This window comes from Lates calcarifer, linkage group LG12 (genome assembly GCF_001640805.2).
Source record: "Lates calcarifer isolate ASB-BC8 linkage group LG12, TLL_Latcal_v3, whole genome shotgun sequence".
Lineage (NCBI taxonomy): Eukaryota > Metazoa > Chordata > Actinopteri > Centropomidae > Lates > Lates calcarifer.
Window position 1 is genome coordinate 19,672,334 of NC_066844.1, and position 23,332 is coordinate 19,695,665.

General features: G+C 43.6%; 1 protein-coding gene across 1 annotated transcript in view; it reads right to left on the reverse strand.

The window, feature by feature from the left end:
* foxp4 (forkhead box P4) overlaps nt 1–23,332 on the reverse strand; it is a 92,624-nt gene that overhangs the window by 9,364 nt on the left and 59,928 nt on the right. The window contains 12 exon segments of the mRNA XM_051074390.1: nt 3,107–3,208; nt 3,303–3,379; nt 3,907–4,132; nt 6,246–6,329; nt 7,580–7,667; nt 10,644–10,742; nt 12,180–12,253; nt 12,255–12,279; nt 12,817–13,018; nt 15,635–15,773; nt 19,634–19,738; nt 22,672–22,794. Of these exon segments, the coding sequence (XP_050930347.1) occupies nt 3,107–3,208; nt 3,303–3,379; nt 3,907–4,132; nt 6,246–6,329; nt 7,580–7,667; nt 10,644–10,742; nt 12,180–12,253; nt 12,255–12,279; nt 12,817–13,018; nt 15,635–15,773; nt 19,634–19,738; nt 22,672–22,794 (1,344 nt within the window).

Here is a 23,332-nt window from a genome sequence, read left to right on the forward strand (position 1 = left end):
CGTCTCACCCCCCCAGGGACAGGCCTCCCTTTTCATCTGCTATTTGTAGTTTGTTCATGCCCAATTTCATTACCAATTTTAATTCGTCTATAATTAAATCCTGCATATTCTCTCTGACACGCTGTTCTAAGCCGAGAGGGAGGGACAGGCCAGGCATGCATCACTCCTCGCCATAATTACACACGCAGATACACACACACGCACACACACACATAAACACACACACACGTAATTACACAAGCCATAATCAGCGGAGGAACCCTTTCCCCCCGCATCCCCTCAACCCCCGAGCTGTGATGCTAAGTTTTGTAAATGAGTCTGACCCCAATCTCTGCCCGCCACCCTGACAGTGCAAACACACACACGCACACTCACTCACACACACACACACACACAGACACACACGCCAGACACCAGTGCTATTGCAGTGCTATTTGCATTCGTCTCCGTGATGAAAGCCTAATTCTCCCAGTTAAAACATTAGCAGTCATTTACAGTGGGTCACAGCACATGTGCCACTCATCTCCACTCCCTCCGGCTGGGGTGGGGGTGGGGTGCTGGAGGCAGAAATTTTTTGGAAGAAAGACTGAATTGTGTATCATTAGAAAAATCAAGACATTAAATTCCTTTCAGGTACACAGGTGCTACTGGATGTATGAATGTTTTATACTGTAAATGTCTGAGCAGTTATGTTTCTGCCTGATGCATGTTGGGATGGGCTGGTGGCATATGATCCTGAGCAGGAATTCATGTGAGCAGACAAGATGATAAATAAAAGGATGAACAAAGAAGCAGGAAATTTGTGATAACTTGCAAAGAGATTAGTGTGAAACAGCAGTGGAAGAAGGTTTAAGATACTTTTCTCAAGTAAAAATAGCAAAACCACAATGTAAAAATATTCTATTACAGGTACAAGTCCTGCATTGACAATACTGTTAAGTAAAACTCTGTAAATATTAGCAAGATGTACTTAAAATATCAAATGTAAAAGTACTCATAATGCAGAAAAACAACCCAGATGTATCACTTTTACTGATGCATTACTGTCTAAGCTGCTTATCAATGGACCTCATTTTAACTATTTTGTATATGTATTGTATGTGTTGTATGTACTGTATTATGTTTCTGTTGGGTAGTTAAATCTATAATGATGCATCATATTTTACAGGCTCATCATATGTTTTAAATGTAAAGTGTTTGAATGAGCAGTAACTAAAGCTGTAAAATCCTGTAGTGGAGTAAAAAGTAGAGAATAATATTTGTTGTGGAGTATTAGTATAAAGTAGCATGAAATGGAAGTACTCACATTTACTTTTGTAAATGTACTTAATTACATTCTACCACTCGTGTTCAAAGTGAAGCATCTTAAAGAGCTATGATTGCATTTTTTTTCTTATTCTCTTCTAATTTTCTGTACATGTGGGGCCAATTATCCCAAAAAGAAAAAAATAGAAGAGGAGTAGAGAAAAGATTTACAATAAGTGCATCTGAAAATAAAGAAAAACAAACGGGATGCTGCTTTTCTGCTAAATAAAACAGAAAATAAAAGCTCTTCTTTTAGGCCCCCAACTCATCATGCAGCACCTTGAAATAACACTCAGTGCTCATTCTTCCTCTTTCAATCATCGCTCTTTTCTCCTCTCTCATGTCTCTTTCCTCATTCTCTGTCCCTCCGTTTCTCTGATCAATGACTTCCAGTCCCTGACACTGCTGCTCTCCTCATGAAATATAACAGCTTATTAGAGGACATACATCTCTGTGGCTCTATTTGACTCACAGAGCCGCTATATAAATACATAAGGCCACACCAAGCTATATTTAAAGGTCCGCGAGGCCAGTGGCACAGGAAGCAGACACCAGACATTAATAGTTAAAATTCATAAAAGTCAGATGAGGAGGTAAAGATATTCCTGGCTGCCCTGTCTCTTAACCCTCCCCACACCACACCGTCATTCCATCCCTCCCTTCCTTGGTTTAGGGCTATTAGAGGAAGGCTGGGGTCTCTCTTCACCCCTCCTCCCCCACCCATCTCTCTCCCTCCTTTGCTCATTCTCTCACTTTCCCTCTCTCTGGAGGAACTGACACTCAAATTAGTGTGAGGTTTCTGTAGAAATGGGTCAGCACCTACAATGGTGGGATCAGGCCAGGTGTGTGTGTGTGTGTGTTAGAGAGAGAGAGATGAGGAGGGAGGGAGACAGAGAATTCAATGTGTGCGATCATGAGCTGTGTGTGTGTGTGTGTGTGTGTGTGCAGCAGCTTTGTATGTGCATTTCTATAATGAGGCTAGATGTGGCTCTACTGGGCTAAGTGGGGCCGACTCTCCATGTGCCATGTTCGAGGTGAGAGAATTGTTTAGGGCTCAGAGGGAGAGAGACAGAGGGAGAGTAAAGGACAGAGTGAGAGAGAAGGAGAGAAAGACAGTGGTAGGAAAGTGTCTTATGAAGGACAGAAACAGCCATTAACTGTCAAATCAGTCATATATTTAGGAGCAGGGCAAAGTCAGCTTTTAAATTTGTGTGCAAGAACGTGTTATTGTACTTGGATCATTCTGAGAATAAGTATTAACATTTAGGCCTTCAAAGTGACTCCATTTTCTACAAAGTGAGTCATTTGGCCAGTCCTCCATGTTTCAAATAACACTGCAAAACCTGCCTACAAAATGTTTCTCTCATTGTGGTCTAACAAGTCTCAGCTGGCATCGACTTGGGTTAGGGGCTTCATCAGTGGGCACAGACCACAATTACTTTGTAGGCAGTTAGTTCAGCTGATTGAGTCAGTCCAAACTTTCGCTTTCTAAATACAGTGCTGCTTATTTTCACCATCGTTTAAACAACTCCAGACTAGGTTGTTAATTGGTTTGGTTTCTGTCTTACATCAGTTGATTCTTAGTTTTCCAGAACAATGTTTTATGGCAAAAACTGACCTCAGAATATTTACATTGAAATGAGTTCCAAAAGTAGTGTCAGGGTTTAGGATTTAGGTAAGGTAAAGGAGCTCAGTTCACATTTAGCTTTTATGCCAGAGCTCGCATTAGTTATATATAGCTAAATTAATGACCTTTGAAAGATGAAGTACAAGTTAGAGTGTATATATTGTGTGTCTTTACCTTCCATGTGGCTGTGTTTCTCCTGAAGTAGGCAAACTTTCGTGTAAACCAGTTGTAGATTTCATTGAGAGTCAACTGTCTGTCTGGGGACTCCAGAATGGCCTGAGGACAGGAAGAGACAGGGCAAAATTTCAGAGGAAAGCACGGGGGGTGGGGGGGGCGGGGGATGGTGAAACAGATAAACTGAGAGACTTACATGACGTATAAGAGAGGCGTAGGTAAAGGGGGGCCTGACATCAGCGTTCTTGTAGAACTCACAGTTCTGAGCCAGCTCTGAAAAAAAAAGATAAGGTCATTTGAAATTAGCTCGTGTGAAGTAAGTATTCACGATTGACAAGTGCGTAGTGTAACACATAAAATGTAATCCAAATGAAAAAGTTCATAAATGGAAATAAAAAATTTACATAAACTGGTGAAAAAATATAAGAAAAAATTGAGAGGTATATTCCTTGCTTTTTTAATAATTGACAGACTTTTTATACAGTATTGTGAATGAATGTAAAATGCAACTTCACTCTGTGCTACATACCTAACCTAGATACTTGGTATTAAAAAGTCGTTTTTTTAACTGCAAGAAAGGCAAGAGATGGCAGCCACTGCATTTTTCTTTGAGCCATGAATGAATGGTGATGGTTGGATGAAGACATGCTGTAATTTATTACTCTTACAGGGAAATTTGTGGGACAAAAGCCCATGAAGGAGAAATGTAAGCAATCAGAGTCTATTATAAATCACTTAATCAATAATAACATGAACAGGAAGGAATAGGAATATGGGAGGGAATGTATGTGACAGTCTACCTGAGGCGATGGGGGTGCAATACTTGTCGGAGTTGCGCCTACGTATGGGCCCGACAGCGTGCGTGTGGGAGTGGGAGTGTGTGTGCAGGCTGGAGGAGCTGATGACCGAGGGTCCCTGGCGCAGTGGGGTGATGGGGGTGGCAGCCGAGGTGGGTGGGTGGGGAAGACCCTCTGGGTAGGCATCGCTGTCCCGCTTTAAGAGAGAGCCGCTAGAAGCCAGGTTCAGCTAGAAAGAGGCATACACACAGACGTAAGGGCGACTGAGTCGGGTTTTCCTAATTGTTCCTAATCCTATCTGTTAAATCAACAAACAATGTATGCTCTGCACTTTGAAAATCTTTTTTTTTAAATACAAAAAAATGAATCCTATCCTCCTGTAACTTACTGTAGTTTGGTTCAACAGTATATACTGTAATGTTCACACTGTGTGGAAACTGATACCAGCCTAAAAGGCAAGAAACTTTACTTTGCAATTAAAAGGAGAAAAACTAACTTTGGGCTGACTTGGCCATTATTAATATAAAAAAATAGAGTTTCTCTCCCAAGTATGAAGAACTGTTTTAGTACAGGGGCATGTTTTCATATTACTAATGCTTCCCACATGTTTACTTTAAAGCTTTACCCTCTGCTGAGTGCTGCTGTTGTTTACAGGGAAGCATCGTCTAGACAAGATCAGGGTCAGGTGATACCAATGCATCAGACAATGCCTTGGTATCATATACATAACAAACCTCATCCTTTCTAATCAGTTTTGTGTATTAGTTATGTAAGAATATTAAGACATTTGTGACCAGTCCTGTAAGTTATCCTGCTCTGCCATACGCAGAACAAAGAAATGATCTAGGGCCTACTACTTTTCTGACAACAGAAAACTGTTCCAAACATTATTTAACCTATGGCAGTATAGGGAGCTGTATCTAGGAAACACTACTGATGTTAACTCAAATCTCATGAAAAATAAAGTCATTGACACTCCCTATGAATTTCTGTCCCTACCATTTCCCAAAAGAAGCCTACTTCCTTGCGCAGAACCACACACACTCGCACACGCTGAACATATATTTATATACACAGCGCTGGCTGCAATTAACCCTGAGCTTACAAAAACAAAACCACACGACAGCATGTTTGTAAGAAGGGAACACACACATGCACTCTGCGGTGGCAAAGTCTTCACGGACCAATACGGCCCAATTAGGCAGAGCCTTGCACACACATGCACACACGTACACACAAAACCAGTGCTCCCAGTCTCTTTGGGACAGCCGTTGTAGGGCTGCTAGTTTAGGACTAATTAAAACCACAGTGTGTGTGTGTGTGTGTGTGTGTGTGTGTGTTGTCTATATGTATATAAAATGTGTGAATCGCCTCCTCTTTACTCTGGCCTCTTCTCTGTACCATTTAAGCTGACTGGAGGGGGCGGGGCTGTTTAACAGGTACTTCATTAACGCTGCAACCCTGCCACATCACCACGGCAACAGTCGAACCCTGTTAATTGAGGCCAAGCTTTGTTTCCATTCCTGACGCCCCTCCCCTGCCCCTCCTCCTCCAATCCCTGACCCCGAGGCCCATCTCCAGCAGTGACAGAACACGCCTCTTCCTGATTTCCCATTAGATGTTAATGGCAGCTGATCCCCCTGCGATCAACACATCATCCAGACACAGAAGTACACACCAGTACACACACACATTGCCACTCCGCTGCACCCATTTATATCCCCTCAAATTAAGACACTCTAGCTCTAATTGACAATTAATTTCAACATCTTCATATTTTAATAAGACTCCTCGTCAATCTGAATAATGAAATATTCATTAGATACCTAATAACAACCTTGCCAACCAGTGTGGACACACACACAGACACATACGCACACATCACATCAAATTTCTGTCCCTTTTGTTGGCACACACTGGAAATACTGTGAGAGACTGCTTTGGGTGTTTTCTTAACAGAACAGGCTGGATTAAATACAAAACTGAGCTTCAACCGAGAAATAGTTTGAATCTGTGAGGAATGAAATACACTGTTTAAGGCAGAAAGAAACAAGGGAAACAAGAAAGACAAAGAGAAAAAGAGTAAAGAAAAGAACAAGACAGACAGAAAGAAGTCCTTATGATTTATAAATAATATAATAACGCTCACTGGTCAATAGAGGGCGTAGATATCAAGCTAGACATGAACAGAGGAAGGTTAAATCCCAAGACTGTTAAGAAGGTAAAGAACCTGATAAACAGGAGTTTGTATGTGAATAAGATGTAACAGTGGAAGCTTGGGGTCAGAGAGTGAAGAAAACTATCATGTAATTTGGGGGTTTAGGGTGTTGGTGTGTACTCACGGGTTGGTTAAAAGGCTTTGGCTCTGAGGGACGCATGTGCAGGTGGGTCATCATGGCCTGGAGTCGCTCGCTCTCTTTTGCCAGCTGTCAAACAAAAAAACACTTTACCATTTTATAACTCTTAGGTTGATATAATGTGGTATTGACACAGAATTACAATTACAATTGCATCTCAGGCACAGAGATGAATATGAGAGTCAGCTGCCTCAGCACCCGGAGCTCTCTCACACACTTACACCAGCCTGCAGACACACTCGTCCCCGTTTGACATTGTTAACTGCCGTTTAATGGGTTCTGCTACAGCCTGTGGAAACGCTGCATCCTGCGTGTGTGTTTGTACATGAGAACAAGCATACACACCTGTAGCCTCCAGAAACAACAGATCTAAAGTAAGACTGATAGCAGCATTAACATACTCACACACTACAGTGATGTGTGGCAAAGTGCAAATATAGGGAATTTAAACACAGAGCCTGTGCTGCTGCTGCTGTATGTATGTGTGTGTGTGTGTGTGTATGTGTGTGTGTGTGTGTGTGTGGAGGGTAGAGTGGTGGGCTGCCTGTGGACTGCTGAGGGATGAAGTGACATGTTAGGGTGAGAGAGACGGCCGTCCTGATGTGATGTGACACCAGCTGCCTCTCTGTCACTTTGTGTTCCCTGGTGGTGGCTTCAGGGGCTCAGCTAAACGCTGTTTACCACCATCACCAAACACGACGCTAACCCTAATTCTGGACAGCGTACACACACACACACACATATATGCAGTGATGTGAACAGAGTATTCAGGACTGTTTTGGAAACTATGTCAAGATGTGTGTGAAGAGACAGGTTTCCACTTTGTTTGGAACTTTTCTTATGTGCTGTCCAAGAGCAGCATTTCATTTCTCATCCAGTGATGGTATTTTGCTTTTGCTGGAGCATTCAGATGTTTCAAGAACATGGCGTGTATGAACCACTTTGAGAACAAGAGAGGCCATGCAGCCTGGTCCTCTGCTTTGTAGCTCATTGTCCCTCTCCCTCTCTCTTCTCTCTCTCTCTCTCTCCCTCCTCCCCTCTCAGCTTCGCTCTCTCTTGCTGGTGACCAGAGCAGCTTTATAATTGGAGCAGCGATGGCAGCTTCCCTGCCGACTGCTCCTTTTAAATTACAAGCTCTGCTGCTCTCCATAAACTCTGCCCTGCCTCAGACAAGTTACTGCCATTGACTGGCTGAAACAGTCTTTGTGACTTAGTTGGTGAGAGGATGAAAATTAAGTGCATTTTAATGCCTGTTTATGTGAGTGTGTTTGTTTGTGTGTGTGTGTGTGTGTGTGTGTGTGTGTGTGTGTGTAACTCACCTGTATCTCCAGCTGCTGAACCACCTGCATTTGGACTCGGCACTGAGCAGTACTGCGGTCATCTAGGGCGTGTTCATTGTTCAAGTGCCTGGAGGAGAGGGGAAAAGGGAAGAAGATCAGCATTCAATCATTTTTGGGAAATAAGGTCATTAAGGATCAAAGTGCTGCTAGTCCCAATTCAGTGATGATTTCTAAGTTACACTCAGTTAATAGAGTCATTGTTAAATCAGTTCACCTGAACGATGAAGTAACAAAACTCAGCTCTTTCACTTTTATTTAAACTGAGTGATGAGCAGTTTCAGCGCTGTAAAAATAAATCATAATCTTGGAGGTTTATTTTGTCTAGTGAAGGACGCAGCAGCTGTGTTTTGTGTGTGTATACTTCATTGGTGCTCAGTGAGCCATGATCCAAGACAACCACCTGGATATGAGCTCATGTGTTATCGCACAAAGCCTTATCTTAAGACTTTCTGTTAGCTAAACTCCACTCCACTTATTAACACTGGTGTGTGCGCATGTGTATGTGTGTGTGTGTGTGTGTGTATATAAATGGTGGCGCTGTTTGTTTCCTCCAATGTGGGAGGACCCGAGACCTTCTGATCTTTCCCAGTGCACCCCTCCCTGTCTCCCTTCCTCCATCCCTTTCTCTCGCCTCTGTCATCGCCAAGGTTATTCGCAGGTTGCCGCTGCCTGCCCAGTGTGTATGAGTGTGTGTGCTCAAGCATATCGTGGTGTGAGAGTGTGTGTAGCTTGTGTGCTAGTGTATCAGAGTGACTTTTCTGATATGACGTGGCGTTAACTTATAATCTGAGCAATCTTCATATTGTCTGACTTGTTTATTGTGAAAACTTCACACAAGGAAATGTGTGTGTGCATGAAGTGTATGTGAGTGTGTGTGTGTCTTTAAGAAAGTAGAAAGTTAGGCAATATCAGGCGAAGACTAGAAATGAAACAAAAACAATGATGTCATGGCATGGCTAATCCAGGCAGATAGACAGCTCAACACAAGTGCACGATAATAATAACAAAAACATGATCTCACCCCTCTCTCTCTCTCTCTCTCCTCCCCTCACTTGTACTTCTGTCTACTCTCCCCTTCCCACTCTTCTTCCCCCGCAACTCCCCAAATGCCTATGATTCACACTCATTCCAACCAAATCTGCCCCCCCAAAAACCCTCCCCTCTCTCTATAGCCCGGCCATAAACAGTAGCAGGGTTTTTTTTTTCGATGTGTCCCGACAATGAGGCTCTGTTTACTCCTCTGAGTGCTGGCAGACAAGGCTTTAACCCACATTACACCCAGCTCCACCGACCACAGCCAGAGTATTATACCAGAGGATGGGGAAGGGGTGGGTGGTGGGAGGGAGGAGAGGTGGGCAGAGAGAAAGAGAAGAGAAGAAAGGCCTGAAATAGTGGAGTGTCTCCCTCCTCTGTTCTTCTGCTCTACCCTTGTCTCTCCTGGGGCGATGACTAAAGCTGGCTGGAGGGGAGCGCGCTGTCGGACTGACGGCATTATCTGTCACTGCCTCTATTTTTTCCCTCTCCATCTCCCTGTCTCTCTCTTACACACACACACACATACACACACACACACACACACACACACATACACACACACACTCTTTCACTCTATCTCTCCCTCTCCTTCCATCTGCCCTGGGGCCATGTGAAATGAGACACCAAACAACAGCTTTCCTCTCCAAACTTTCCCAGCCTGCCTACAAGCTTTGATCTGACTGTCCGATGCCATCACAATCACTACACACACTTCTGTGATTATGTGTGTGCGTGTGTGTACATATTTCATCACCCCGGCTTATTAATATCTCCATTGCTCAAATAGCTAAAAGTTCCACATAATTAGAGTGTGAGTTTGTTTAGGGCTTCATTAGAGGCTTGTGAAGCCTTTGTTAGCAGCCACAGTGCCATGGGGAAGTCCACTGTACTGTGTGTGACAGAGGAGGAGGTGGCAGAATGTCAAGGCCAAATAGTGCATCAGCATCCCCCAGTGACTCCAAACTGGCAAATAACAGCTATGAAGACAGAGGAGAGGAAGAAAACTGGAGGAAGATGGAACAGAGTGGGTATGAGTGTGAGAGAGACTGTTTGATGTCTTAACCATTGCTGTGGAAACAAAAAAAATGTGCTTATGGATGAGCTAATTAGGAAAAATGTCCTATTTACGCAAAGAAAAAATCTGACCCTTTAGAGAAAAACATGCAGAGCACAGAAAAGCAAAGACACTAATTCTGAGGAAATTGGGATTTGGTGACAAACATACGAATGCTGACGCATATATTTAGATCACCTATTCCTGTCTGTAGTAAAGCAACAAATGAACAGATACAAGTGTACACACAGACAGTAAAATAAATTGTGTATTAGCTAAATGAAATTATAGAAGAGCAGGATGAAGTTATAGCGGGAAGCTGAAGAATTCCTCGAAAAAATGAATTTACAAACATGACACGTGTATGTGTGCACCTGTGTGAATGTGTGCATGCGCTTCAGAGCAAATGTGATGCAACGAGTTGCAAATGATGAATTAGTGAAGTAATGCAGAGCTCCAGTGATGTACTTGACTGGCACTCCACATTTAGCAAACACTACTTTGTTCTACTTCATCTTCTGTGCCTACAGGTAATCTGAATCAGAGAATGCGTAGTGCTTCTTTCTTTCCTACAATAATACTAGGGGGCTGGTGTTGTTGAGGCTTTTTAAGCGCCAGGCATTGTGTTTGTTACCAATTAGCGATGAAATTGAAGGAAGTTTTAATGTGGTCTTAAGCATGGTTTGTGGTTAATAAGAGTGGAGTGTGTGACTACAAAAATTTGGGATTGCAGCCAATAAGATTGCACATTTACACATCACCACCACTGTTATCTTCTTCCAACTGCAGTATTAAATATACAGAATGCACTTTAAATACATTTATGTTTTAAAGCAGTCATCCCTATTAATTAATTGATACAAACCTTTTTCATTGTGTAGTGCAATATTTGCATCTATAACCTCAACCTACACAACACACTGACATCATGTTTTAGGGTGGTTGTTAACTTACTTGATGAACTGTCCCATGTCCTCACACAGTGCTTCACAGCCAGGCCACTTACACTCTCCATGGCCGTAGAGAGGATGGGAGCCGGCATGTTCCTCATGACTGTGGACAGAGACAGAAAGAGTAAAACAGATGTTGATCTTTCTGTAATCTTTTTTATTATGTGCATAAAATATCCAGCAAATAAAGGCAGATACTTTGTCAGAATAAGAGGCAAAGCGTTAATATGCCACACTCTCATGCACAAACACACACATACAGAGCTAACTGTAGAAGCAGCAGCATCAACACAGCCATCTGAGTCTGGTTAGCAGTCATTAGTTTGTACAGTTCACGAAGCCAAGTGCAGAGAGAGGAGGATAGAGCAGAGTGGGGTCAGTTACAGAAGCCAGGCAAATAAGGGAATCAGTCCAGCAACCTCAGAGGCACATTTTGAAGTCCATGACCTGTCTTTCTGTCCTTGGCGTGTGTGCTGCGCATGTGTGTTTTACTGTTGGTGTGTGTTCTTATGTTTCAGGAGTTGACACAGAGTCGGCACAGGACCAACCAGCCATGACTGATTGGCGGCGGCTGCCGTCATATGCTGGTTGTTCTTTTGTGGTGAGCCTATGAGTGCGTGCATGTGTGTTTCTGTGTGTATATCTGTGCATATTTATGAGCGTGTGTGTATTTGTATGTGTGTGTGTGACGATGAAAGACTGGGCCAGGTTTGGTTTGGGCCCTGGGTAAAATAACTGTATCCGCACATGTGTGTGTATATGTGTGTATGTGTGTGTGTGTGTGTGTGTGTGTGTGTGTGTGGCAGGTCCAGTAGCACATGTGGTTCAGACCTGGACCTTCGCCTGCGACTGCTGTCTCCACATATATTTACATGACTGTGTATGTGTGTATGTGTGTATTTGTGTGTGTGTGTGTGTGTGTGTGTGTCTGCGCGCACATGTGTGTGTGTGTGTGTGTGGACTGGGATGGGGATTCTCCCAAATCAACATCAGAAGGTTGTCTAACAAAAACCATTTGTCTCGCAGATGGAAACATGTCTCTCTGCCTCTCTCTTTGCTTTTCCGCCTCTTCCTGATCATATGTGCAGGCTGAGGTTGGAGTTGCGTGTGTGTGTGTATCTGCCCGAATGTGTCTTGTGTGTATGTGCGTGCTGGCTGTGGTTGAGTCAACTCAGAAGCAGCTCAGACAGCAGACATGACAAACTGCTGGCAACCACATTCTCCTCCACATCAGCCATGCATTAGCTTAGCAGGCTAACACACTAATGCTACCCCCTTCATGAGCTACTATAGTTTGGATACCAGCAACACACTGTAGCTGTAGTGTGACAGTGTGTTTGATCAATTAATAAAAGCTCTTTTAATTAATACTTGCCGACCCATGCTGACCCCCTCCGAAATGAGGTCAAAGGTGAGGGTCAACGGTGCCCCTGGAGCAAGCTTTGAATCAGTGCTAAAGGATACCTCAGACCACCCTCCTATGGTGCGCCTTCTGTCTTGTCCACTCGTGTGTATGTGTAAGTATAAACATGCTACTCACTGGCTGCTGGGGGGTTGGCTGCCTTTGGAGTAAAGGGGGACATGGTCATCTCCGCTGTCTGCCTTGGTGAAGGATGGATATCCACTCAAACAGTCTGGCTCTTAAAAACGAAGACAAGCCCATGAGCAGCCAACACAGCCATGGGACAACATAACCCTTACACAATGTGCGTGGTACGGGTATACCTGATGCATGCATCCCTGATAATGCCCGCACTATACTGAGGAATTAATCTCGACAGCACACTCAGACTACCACCATCTTCCTCTACTACTCCACTGCATCCACCATTCTCTCCTCTCCTCTCCTCTCCTCTCCTCTCCTCTCCTCTCCATACCATAATGGCATGTGGTTGACAGCATATAGGCAGAACATACTGAACCCAACACACCTCCTATCAAATGAACTGAAAGATGTTTACACCCTAGTGATGAGTGGTTTGCCGCATGTGCATGTTTTGTTAACTGCGTTTATATGCGCTGACATGGAAGAACAGCTAAAAGCTAAAAGTTGCTATGTATGAAAATTACATAGCAAGAGTGTGTGAATTAGAAAGACCGGAGGTCACACGGAGGACAGACACAACATCACAATGTGAATACTTTAGGTATTTTGACATAAGTTACATCAGTGATACCTGTCTCTCTTTGGGGTGTGGCTCTGTCCATTGGGCAGGCTGTGCAGTGGGATGTGAGCGCTGGCAGCTTTGGGGAAGGCTGAGGTAGAGTTGGAGCTGTTGGTGCTCAAGTCCAGGCCCTCGGCCTGTTTCAGGGCCTCCTCGCTGCTTGGCACCCCCGACACCTCCTTCCACAGCTGCTGGAGGTCTGACGGACACATCGCTGCAGAGAAGGAACACACCGTTAACTCCTGTTGATTGGATTCACATGCTCAGTGCAAATAGGATTGTAGGATAATTTAATTCATTCAAACAAACCTAAGAAGAAATTAGGTTAATAATGAGTAAGATTAGACAACATCCACAATATCACCCATATAAAAACACACACAGGCAGGCTGTAAATAAACTCATGAAATACAGAGCTGCGAAACTGTTTTGAACTACATAAAACACACATGCAACTATTACAGTCTCCTGGGAATGGTTAAGAGATGAAAACAGGACAAACAAAAACAGACAAAAGGTTAATATCTGCATGTTCTTGTTATCTTTCCAGATATCCAGTATTTTTCAGCTATTTCCTAATCTCTGCTGGCAATTGCTACTGTCCACCAGCACCACTGCTCCTGTCACTACCACTATTTGTCTGAACAGGGTCGTTGCACACTTTGAGCTCTTTCTAGTCGCAGCTTTGTTATTTCTGCTCCAATTTCACAGTGAGAGAGACGCCTAAAATGCCACAGCCTACTCCAGTGGATCTTACCATGCACGTACCGCATGCACGCACGGGGCCGCACACACATACGTCTGCACATACACATACAGAAACCTCGCAGCAATCCAAATATTATGTCTGCTTTGTCTGCATTCTTCCGTGGTCCCGCCAAAACAAAAGTTCTCACTCTGGAGGAATGAGGTAGTGTGTGTATAGATCCCTGTGTGTGTGTGTGTGAGTGTGTGTGTGTGTGTGTGTGTGTGGTGTGTGTGTGTGTGTGTGTGTGTAGCCAAGAAACCTGACTACTCTATGGACACGCCCAGAGAGTGAAAGTGTAAAGTAGTTAAGGGATTGTTAGATAAAGTATTTCCTCTTTTACTTATCAGACTGGCTCACACCACATCCATCCATTCAAAAAAAAGAAAGAAAAAGTTTAATGTTACTTTGGAGTCTGTGTTCTGGTAAATGTCAGCAGTTTACTCATTAAGTGCAATGTAACCAAAATCAAGCTGAAAGCAGATTCGTAAACAAATAAAAAACCCCTGATTTTGTGTACATTTCCTCCATCTATTGTTGACAGATACAAATTATTTGAGAAGATGAGAATGCTCCTGCTAATTGTTTGTGGCTCACACATTTTGTGAAAACACATATCTGACTGCAGGGGCCTCATATTTACATCACATGTATGTCTGTAGTCAAATGAGACAAGGCAGGACGTAGCCTGAAATTACAGTGGTATCTAAGTCAAATCTTACTTTCTTTTTTGGATGATTGGATGAGTGTGAAAGAAACTGCTGAAGTGGTTAGGTCCTTACTCACAGGTTGATTCTAACTTGCTGTTTTTTTTTTTGTTGTTGTTCTACCTTTAATGAACTGAGCAGCTTTTGCAATTAATGGACATCTGCAGTTATGAAATGTCTAGCTGTGTTTTTTGTTTAAAAGAAGTAAACAAAAACCATATCAGGACCCCTTGTGTCACCCCCACCACCACCTACCCACCGGACACAACGGCCCTTTGAGGCGGGGCAACAGTGTGTGCATTAGTGTGCGTGTGTGTGTGTGTGTAGGTGTGAGTGTTTATGCATGTGTGTTTGTGTGTTTGTGTGGCATGGCTGGCCAGAGGAATGCTCTGGCTCACGCCTGGCTGAGCCGTCACAATGGACCGGCTCTCTCACACTGCAGGGAAATTCCACTCTGATACGGAGGGAGAAAGAGAGGGAAAGAGAAGGAGATGCCAAAGCCAAATGTTTGCAACTGTTCGAAAAAACACACACACAACCTGACACACTCATGTACAGATCACATTAGGTTTTGTGCAAATTTTGGGTGTTGTGTTGGCCTTTTTTGAAATGAAAATTTTAGAAATCTAATTTATTTGATTGAGTTTATTTTTGTCTTCTTTTTTGGGTTGAGAGTGTGCGCCTCCATATGACTGCGCATGCGAGAAAGAAAGAGATCAGACAGACGGGGGGAAGGAAACTGGCCTGTTTGGTCAACTCAGTCAGCGCTTTAGCAATGTTACGGCCACTTTAGAGCTCCTTAAGCATTCTCTGTGTGTGAGATAGTGTGTATGTGTGTGTTAGACATTATTGTGTACACGCTAAAGTGGACACAGACACACACACACACACACACGCATGCTCACAAAGGGGCGGGCCAGTCAACAGTCAACATTTATCGTTCTAAAACTCTGCTGACAAAATGAAGGGACTGTGGGAGAAGTTACACATAGGAACAAAAAAAATCCAGTGGGCACAGTAATGGCAAAAACGATGATGTTCCTGTGTCTGGTTTATCTCAAGTATGCACACACACACATGCAAACACACACTTGCAGAGGGCGCATGAACACCTCCAAGCAGGGGGGGCTTAGTGGCATATTTTACCTATTATCCAAATGAGTACCTTCCACAAACCCACCAATCAGGTTTCTTTTTATCTTTTATAGGCTGATTAACTTAACAGGCTTCACATGTGGCAACGGCGTACAGGCCTGTGTGCGTGTGTGCTGTTATGAACATGTGCGCATGCACGTTTGTTAGGATGTGCCTGGGTCACAGAGTGCTGTATGGTTAGGGATGTGTATATAGATGTGTGTGGATGCGTACGTGCGCATACCTTGCTGCAGAGACTGCATGGCGGCGGTGGGCTGCAGAGGGACCAGGCCTTGTCTCTGGAGGTTGAGGATGTGCTGCTGCTGAAGCTGCTGCATCTGGATCAACTGCTGCTGGAAGGCCAACTGCTTACTGCCTAATTGCTGTTAGGCAGAAAATATAGAGGCAGACAGTGGGAAAAAGTTAGCAAGATAGGTAATGTTTCCATGTTATCAACTGCTCTGCATCCTGTTCTTTGCTGTAGGGATACCCAACTGCCCCTCAGAGAAAATCTTATTTTATCTTATCTAGCTTCAGTTTGTACAATTCTAAAATGATTTCCATCCATTGTCAGAGGAAGTCAGTACCACCAAAATCTTTAATATTTCTAAGATGACCCACTGATGTTTGTTCAGAATTTTTTTTTTTCTGAAAACGTATAACCAAAATTAGGAAACAATGCCATAAATTGACAAAAATATTGTCTAAATAGGCAAATGAGCAAGCACGTTTATGACACCAAAACATTTTAATGGGGCCAAATCCATTTTTTCAATGGTAATTTTGAACTAAATTTTTTGCCTTATCATAAAAAAGTTGCCACTGATTCATTCAGTTTTACAGGACGAGAGGGGAATGAGAGAGGTTAGAGGGGGAGTGGGAGAGACTACATAGCGCGTGGTGATAATGTTGGTGTGTGTTACGGTGATAAATGTCCCCTTTCCTGCCCTCCCAGTCTGGAGCAGACCTGGCCTGTGCGGTGCTGTTTGAACCCCCCACCCCCCACCCCCCGGAGAGATGGACTTTATCTCTCACAGATAACTAGTGGAGAGGAAAAATAAATAAATACAACTTGAGGAACTGCTCTGTGTGTGTGTGTGTGAAGGAGAGTGACAGCTTGGAACTCTTTGAACAGAGAGGAACTCACAGGAAGGGCAGATAGGTCACTTCCTTTCAGACTTGGTGCCTGGGGAGAAGAAGTGTGGTGGCAGTGTGTTTGTGTATGGGAGGGGGATGTTGGGGAGGTGCCACGGGGTGTAGAGGAGTAAGAACAACAACAATTCTTTACAAACGAAAAACAGAGAAGGATGAAGGGGAAACACTCACTTTTTCCCTTGCAATTTAGTTTCATCTTTATGTTACCGCATTTTGTTGGAAATCTCATCCAGACTTAAAATGTAAATGGCCAAGGACATTCTTTTAACAGGGAGTAAATCTATAATAGATGAATAGAGGTGACACAGAGAATTTTTTTCAGGGTACCCAGAGTTTTAATCTACACTCCTATTCACTGAATACAAAAATACAGTTTCTCTGGACAGATTGAAATTTCATTCTTGACCATGGAAACAGCAGATGACAAAACAACACAAGGTCCATTTGTAGCTATTCTGGAGCTTTTGATCATGGCAATGTGAACATCCACATTGTAGATGTACATTTCCAATATGAATGAAAATTGAAAATTCAACAATTCCATAATAACTAGGTGAACTTCATCTGATGAGGAAGATTGTATAGTATGGACAAAAGACCCAGAACAGCTACTAATGGACTTTGGGGTGAGATTGTTTTGCCAATTTCTTGGTCATTCAAGTGAAGCACAGCTGTCACAGGTAAGCCTACCTAGTTATACAAATCATATATAGCCACAGCTCATGAAACAGACCTGGTGCTGTCTCATCCTGCATTTTTCATTCAATTCACTCTACAGTGTGTTGGTTAAGAGGACTGGTGTCTGTTGTATGCACAGTATAATTAGGAAACATGCATCTCAAAGGCTTTGTTACAGGCTTTAGTGTGGTCACGGACAAAATCTGTGTCATACTTACATAGTCCACTTGTCTGAAGTGAAAAGGCCAAATTCTCATTTGATGCAGTAAATGTTTTATCATGAGCAGAGTGTTCTGACTGAACTGAGCCTTTTTTTTTTTCGTCCCCCTACCCCCCTTTTCTACTTGTCTGTCCACTTTATTTCTTCCACTCCCCCTCTGTCTCTCATTCCCTCCTGAGATATGGTCATGGTTCTTTAAAACACACATTGTGTGTGTATGTGTGTGTGTGTGTGTGTGTGTGTGCCTGTGTTCTGTTTACATTAGCTGTGGCTGAGTGGCCAAAGCTAGCGCAGTAACAGGCTGTCAATGTGATTTATGAGCACATCACACACTGTCTGAGCCTGCCAGTCACAGAGACGCGCACAAACACACACACATTCTCTCTCTCTCTCTCACACACACACACACACACACACACACACTGTAGATGGACACTCGTGGACACACATACACATGCACACATCTCCTGTGATGGTCAGAGTCACTTCATTAAGCTGACTCCTGACCAGTCCCAAATGCACCGGCGACACACACAAACACTGACTCGACACACACATAAATACTTTCTCTTTCAATGCATCACTTCCACGCAGACAAGAAAGTGAAGAGGAATTGCAGAAAAGAGGGAAAAGGGCAAAAAGTCACAGCCACTCATGCACAAACACTCCGAAAGGCAAACGTGAGATTCTCGGGTTTATCCTCCCTCCTTGCTCCACTGTCTGCTCTGTATTCTTCTGTCCTCTTGTTCCTTGAGTTTGTTAAAGGCCTGGTAGAATCTAGAGGTAAAACTACCTGGTTGACTAATCACTACTTTGAACATGATTACAGATTTACACTCAATATATAAACTAAATTAACACAGCGACTTGGAGGCTTACAAACAGCAAAAGCTTTATAATGAAAAACACCCTCTGTCTCTATATCTGACAGCACCTGCTTGACCAGGAGAGACGTGAGAGTCGACTAAAAAGGTGATTGATGCCTCGCAGCAACTGAAAAACACTGACTGCCTAAAATGGCCTTAGTCATATCAGCTGCACGCAGCTCTGCAGGGGAGGCATATTCCCCCAAGTGTATGTGTTTGTGCAGTGAACCATCACACATCAAGCCTCTCCCTCTCTGCATGTATGTGTAGCTGTGTGACCAGTGTTTGCACTTGTCTGGTTGTTACAGGACAACAAACCTGAAAACTGGGACAGTAGCAGAGAGCGAAGGGAGAAGGGGGGGAAAGCGATTCAGACACCCTCTCAACATGCGAGTCAACCACAACTGGTTTGCTTTGGTCACGGTCGAGTTGGTTGACCGCTGTCGGCGAGGAGTTTGCGGGGTGGTGGTGTTGGGGGGGTCTGCCTACTGGGAGAGGGGGATGAAGGAGAGGAGGAGGAGGAGGATGAGGGGAAATCTAGGATGTGTCTCCTCATGCGTTTATCAAAAAAGTCTCATGAGATCTTTCTCTTTAAATCTGTCTCCGTGCGTGGTCCTCTGTGTTCAGCAAATTTGCGTTCAAATTGCGAATGAGCATTCACACACCCCCCACCAGCCACTCATACACACAGGTTATGACAGTAATCTTGTCTGATCGATTGAGATCCTCTTTGTTGTGCCATGATGTGATCCTAGTTGATCCCCTGTTATCCGACTGTACCACAGCTGTGGTTAAACCAGGTACAGTCTGTGCGTTCATGCATATTGGTGTGTGTGTGTGTGTGTGTGTGTGTGTTAAGAGAGAGAAAGTGAGAGCAAGGGAGGCTCCTAGTGCTGGAGGGGTTAATTGACAATTAAAAGAGTGGCAGACCCCTCCTACAGAGAGATTTCACCTCAGGCTTAGAGCTGAAGGCATGCAAATGAATACTCTGGCAGGGTAGTGTATGGCTTAGCACAGCACTCCTTCACTGCCTTGACATGGCATGCTGATGGTGGAAAAAAAATGGAAATCTGTATTCACTAATCCTTTTTTGGAGTCAAGCTTGTACACAAAACAATAAACTTGAGAACAGAAGGATGAGAACAGAAAAAGAGAGAGGAAAAGAGAGCCAAGGTATGCTTCCTATATCCTATACATTAGATCCTTGATGTTAATTTTTTTCCTTCTGCTGGCTCCCATGTCAACCACTTTTACTGTGTTTAAGGGCACTTGTGTACTTCAGAGTGTACTTGAGCTGAGTGAATGTGTACTTGGTGAAGTTCACCTCTTTTGCTGCTTGCTTCCCGGCCTGCTGCTGTTGCTGCTGCTGCTGCTGAGTCAGGAGCTGGAGATGCAACTGCTCCTGCTGCTTCTTGTAGTACTCCTGTAACTGGAGACAGACACAGAAAGGGAAGGGGGAGGCAGGGTGAGGGAGGAGAGGAGGAGGAGGAGGAGGATCAACCTCAACAATACCACAGTCTTCCAACAGTGAAATAGCCAGACACTGTAACTTGAATGGGAGTCTCAAGGAATGCAGTTGCTTTCTATTCCTCTGCTCTCAGTGAAGGCTGCAGTATATTGTTGTGGCCATGTGTGTGGTTTATTGACAAACCACACACAACAAGCAAACACAGACCTGACAAAGGCTGCAGAGGAATATTGTGGAGCTATTATCGTAATTGATGATTGTGTATGTCAGAGCTACTGCGCGATGCTGAACCTACTTGGATTATGGCACAGTGCAGACGTGCACTGCATCAGGCCATTGTAACAGAGAAACATGACTAGAGTGTATAGAAAAAATGTACTGGTGGATTCACACACTCACACATACATGAGTCAACATTGTGAACAGTGAACAAGACCTTTCTAAGCCTACAGGGAAAAATGCACATAGATATATTCCTCTGTGAAATACTTTGGGCCAACTCTTACTGTATTTACTGTACTGCTGTCATAAAACACCTGCTGGGGCTGTGTGTGTGTGTGTAGGTGTGTGTTTTTGCACACATCTACAAGCTACTGCAGAAGGTTTTGAGTTGGTAAATCTTACATGTACTGCTACTACTCTATACTATGTGCAGATAAAAGAGGTGGCCCTGTTCTGTATGGTTATTTAAAGACTGTCCATCCATCGTCATAGTAACGGCCTGATAGACTCAGAGGAAAGCAAATGAAGTTTTCAACTGACACTCCTTTATATTCTTCACCTTCCTGTGTGCTGTAATTATGCAAATATACCCTGGAATGAACTTGACTAGAGTGGTAAATACTGTAATTTAAAACTACCAAATTTAGCATTGTAGTCTGGTGCTTAAATGGAAACACACACACATTAATTCACGATTCACATATGTACTCACATGAACACACACACACATGCACACACTCAGTCCCCTATGACTGGCCACAGCTTGTCTGTTTGTTTGAGTTACTAATCATTAATTTATTCTAGAAGCTCCATTAAGATTGTAATCTCGTTCAGAGGAGAGCGAGGCGGACAGGAAAACTCACACTGACCACAGTGAGTGTTTGTGTGTGTGTTGGGGGGGGGGCTTCCAGACGCTTTTCAGCAGAGAATGACTTCACAGTGCAGCAGTTGCTTGGGTCTCTCATCCCATCTGACTCTACAGTGAGCAGGCTATACACCGCAACCCATCCTCACCACACATCCTGTGTACTGTAATTGTCCTGCTCTTTTTTGACATGTTATACATTTCCAGTTTCAATATTTTCCCAGCCGTAGCTTCAATTTTGCATAATTTCCTGTGCTTTTGTGCTATGACGTTCCCTCTTGTCCTTAATTTATTTTAAATGCAGGACTCATTCCTTCTTGCTGTTCTTTCTTTTCCATCTGTCTTTCCTCTCTTTTATCGCTCCTTAGGCGGAGTTAATCTCTCTTTTCCGCGTCACTAGCCCTGATCGCCTCCTCATCACACAGACAAATGCATATGCAAGCACACACATACACACATACACAGACTTGGCTGGAGAGTGGTGAGTTGAGGGAATAATTAAGTGATAATTAAGGTCTTTTTAATGATTTGATTCAGTGGCTCTGTGCATTAAGAGTATGTGTAAGTGAGGCACTCACCTCTCCAGCCTATTACCATGACCTTGACTTTAGTGAACACACCAAGAAAAGAAAGGCAGAGCAGCTGTAGCAGAAGTAAAGGTTAGGGGAAACTTAAAGGTTACAACACATGCACACAAACACACATGCAGAGCCACTAACGGGTGCCCCGCACAAACACACACAACTGCTGTGCAGCAGTGGGCCGTAAACCTTACTTACACACTCTTACACAATGCTGTATTGCCATGGGGATATGAAATTTAATGCTCCAGTGACTGATATGTTGGTTGATTGTTCTCTGTGTGTGTGTGTGTATGTGTGTCTGTGAGTAAAAGTGCCTGATTTGCAGATATACACTAAGAGCAAGTCCATACTGTGGTTAATTAAGTGGGAGAGCAATGTTAAACTCAGTGGTTTTAATAGCAGGAGTGTAATGTGTGTGTGTGTGTGTGTGTGTGTGTGTGTGTGTGTGTGTGCCGCCCCCCCTCGCCTTTTTCCTTGTTAGAGAAAAAAAGAGCTGGTGAAGAGGTTCTTAGCCATCTGCATGTCTGTTTCCAGAAAGCCAGCACATTTCACATTTCCATTATGATACATGTTGTCAGATCTTCCCTCTGCAATTTATACTTGCCTAAAGCTACTGCTCCTTATTAAATCTATCTGTCTGGCCTTGCCTGCATGTGTATGTATGTGTTTTCTAGATATCCCCCTATGCCACAATTACTTCCCTATCCCCACTCTGTTAATAGTCCTCTTCACAGCCTTTACAAGGTTGGGTGTGTGTTTTGCTTCTGTAGGTAGGAGGTCACAGGTTGGTGTGGCTGAGTATTTAACAGATCTGTTGCAGATGAAGAGTGTTTATTGGTTTGTGTCGACATGGCAACCTCTCTATCACCTGCTGGGCATCAACACACACTCCTGAATCACTATGATTCACTGGCTGATGCTAAAATGCGCACAAGTATGCGTGTGTGTGTGTATGGGTGTGCAAGTGCGTGCCTGCAGACAGGGGCACACACATTCTCCTAGCAACAATGCTAAAGAGGAGGCACTCAAAATGACAATGTGTGTATAAGTGGATATGTGGATGTGTGTTTATCTTCAAAGATATGCGAACACTGAATAAGACACAATCACGCCCAGTGTGTGTCAGTGCCTACTAAAGCAGACACATCCAAACATGCCAGCCTGGGACTAGGTCCAACCACAGTGTATGTGTGTGTGTGTGTGTGTGTGTGTGTGTATGTTACCTGCTGTAGCATTAAAGCCTGCTGTTGCTGCAGCAGGGCCTGGAGCTGAGGGGGAGACAAGATCTGCTGCATCTGCTGAGGAGTGATCATCTGTGGACTCATCATTGCCATGGACACAGGCACCTAAAGACAGCAAACACACACACGCACACATTTTAAATTCTTTACACACTTAAAATATTAGCATGCAAAAGTAGGACAACTCAATCAGTGGGCAAGGCTTTGTGTGAAAAAGCCCAGCCATCGAAGCGAGCTTTAAGCATGACTGTGCCTGCAACTGAATGCTCAACTCAAAACAAACAATATGAACGGAGGTTGTGCAGTCTGCTGGTATGGACAGGTAAAGTTAGAAAGGTGTGTTGTCAGTCACCGTTAAGAAAAGCTGGCAACATCAGACAAAGATAAACAGACAGACACACCAAAGCACACACATATTGTTGACGCTTTCTGACACAAGGCTGGCATTGTGAAGAAAAAAAAAAACTGACAATTTCTGTGACAACAGGATAAAAAGAGATAAAAGGACAGATATGCAATCTCCCTACAAAATATAAAATCTTATCTGCTTCCATAAACACATGATTAGGACTCCGTCCGATTTTCTTTCCACACAGTCAAGCCTGGCTAAGAAGAAAGGAACAACAAAGTGGCTATCTGATGA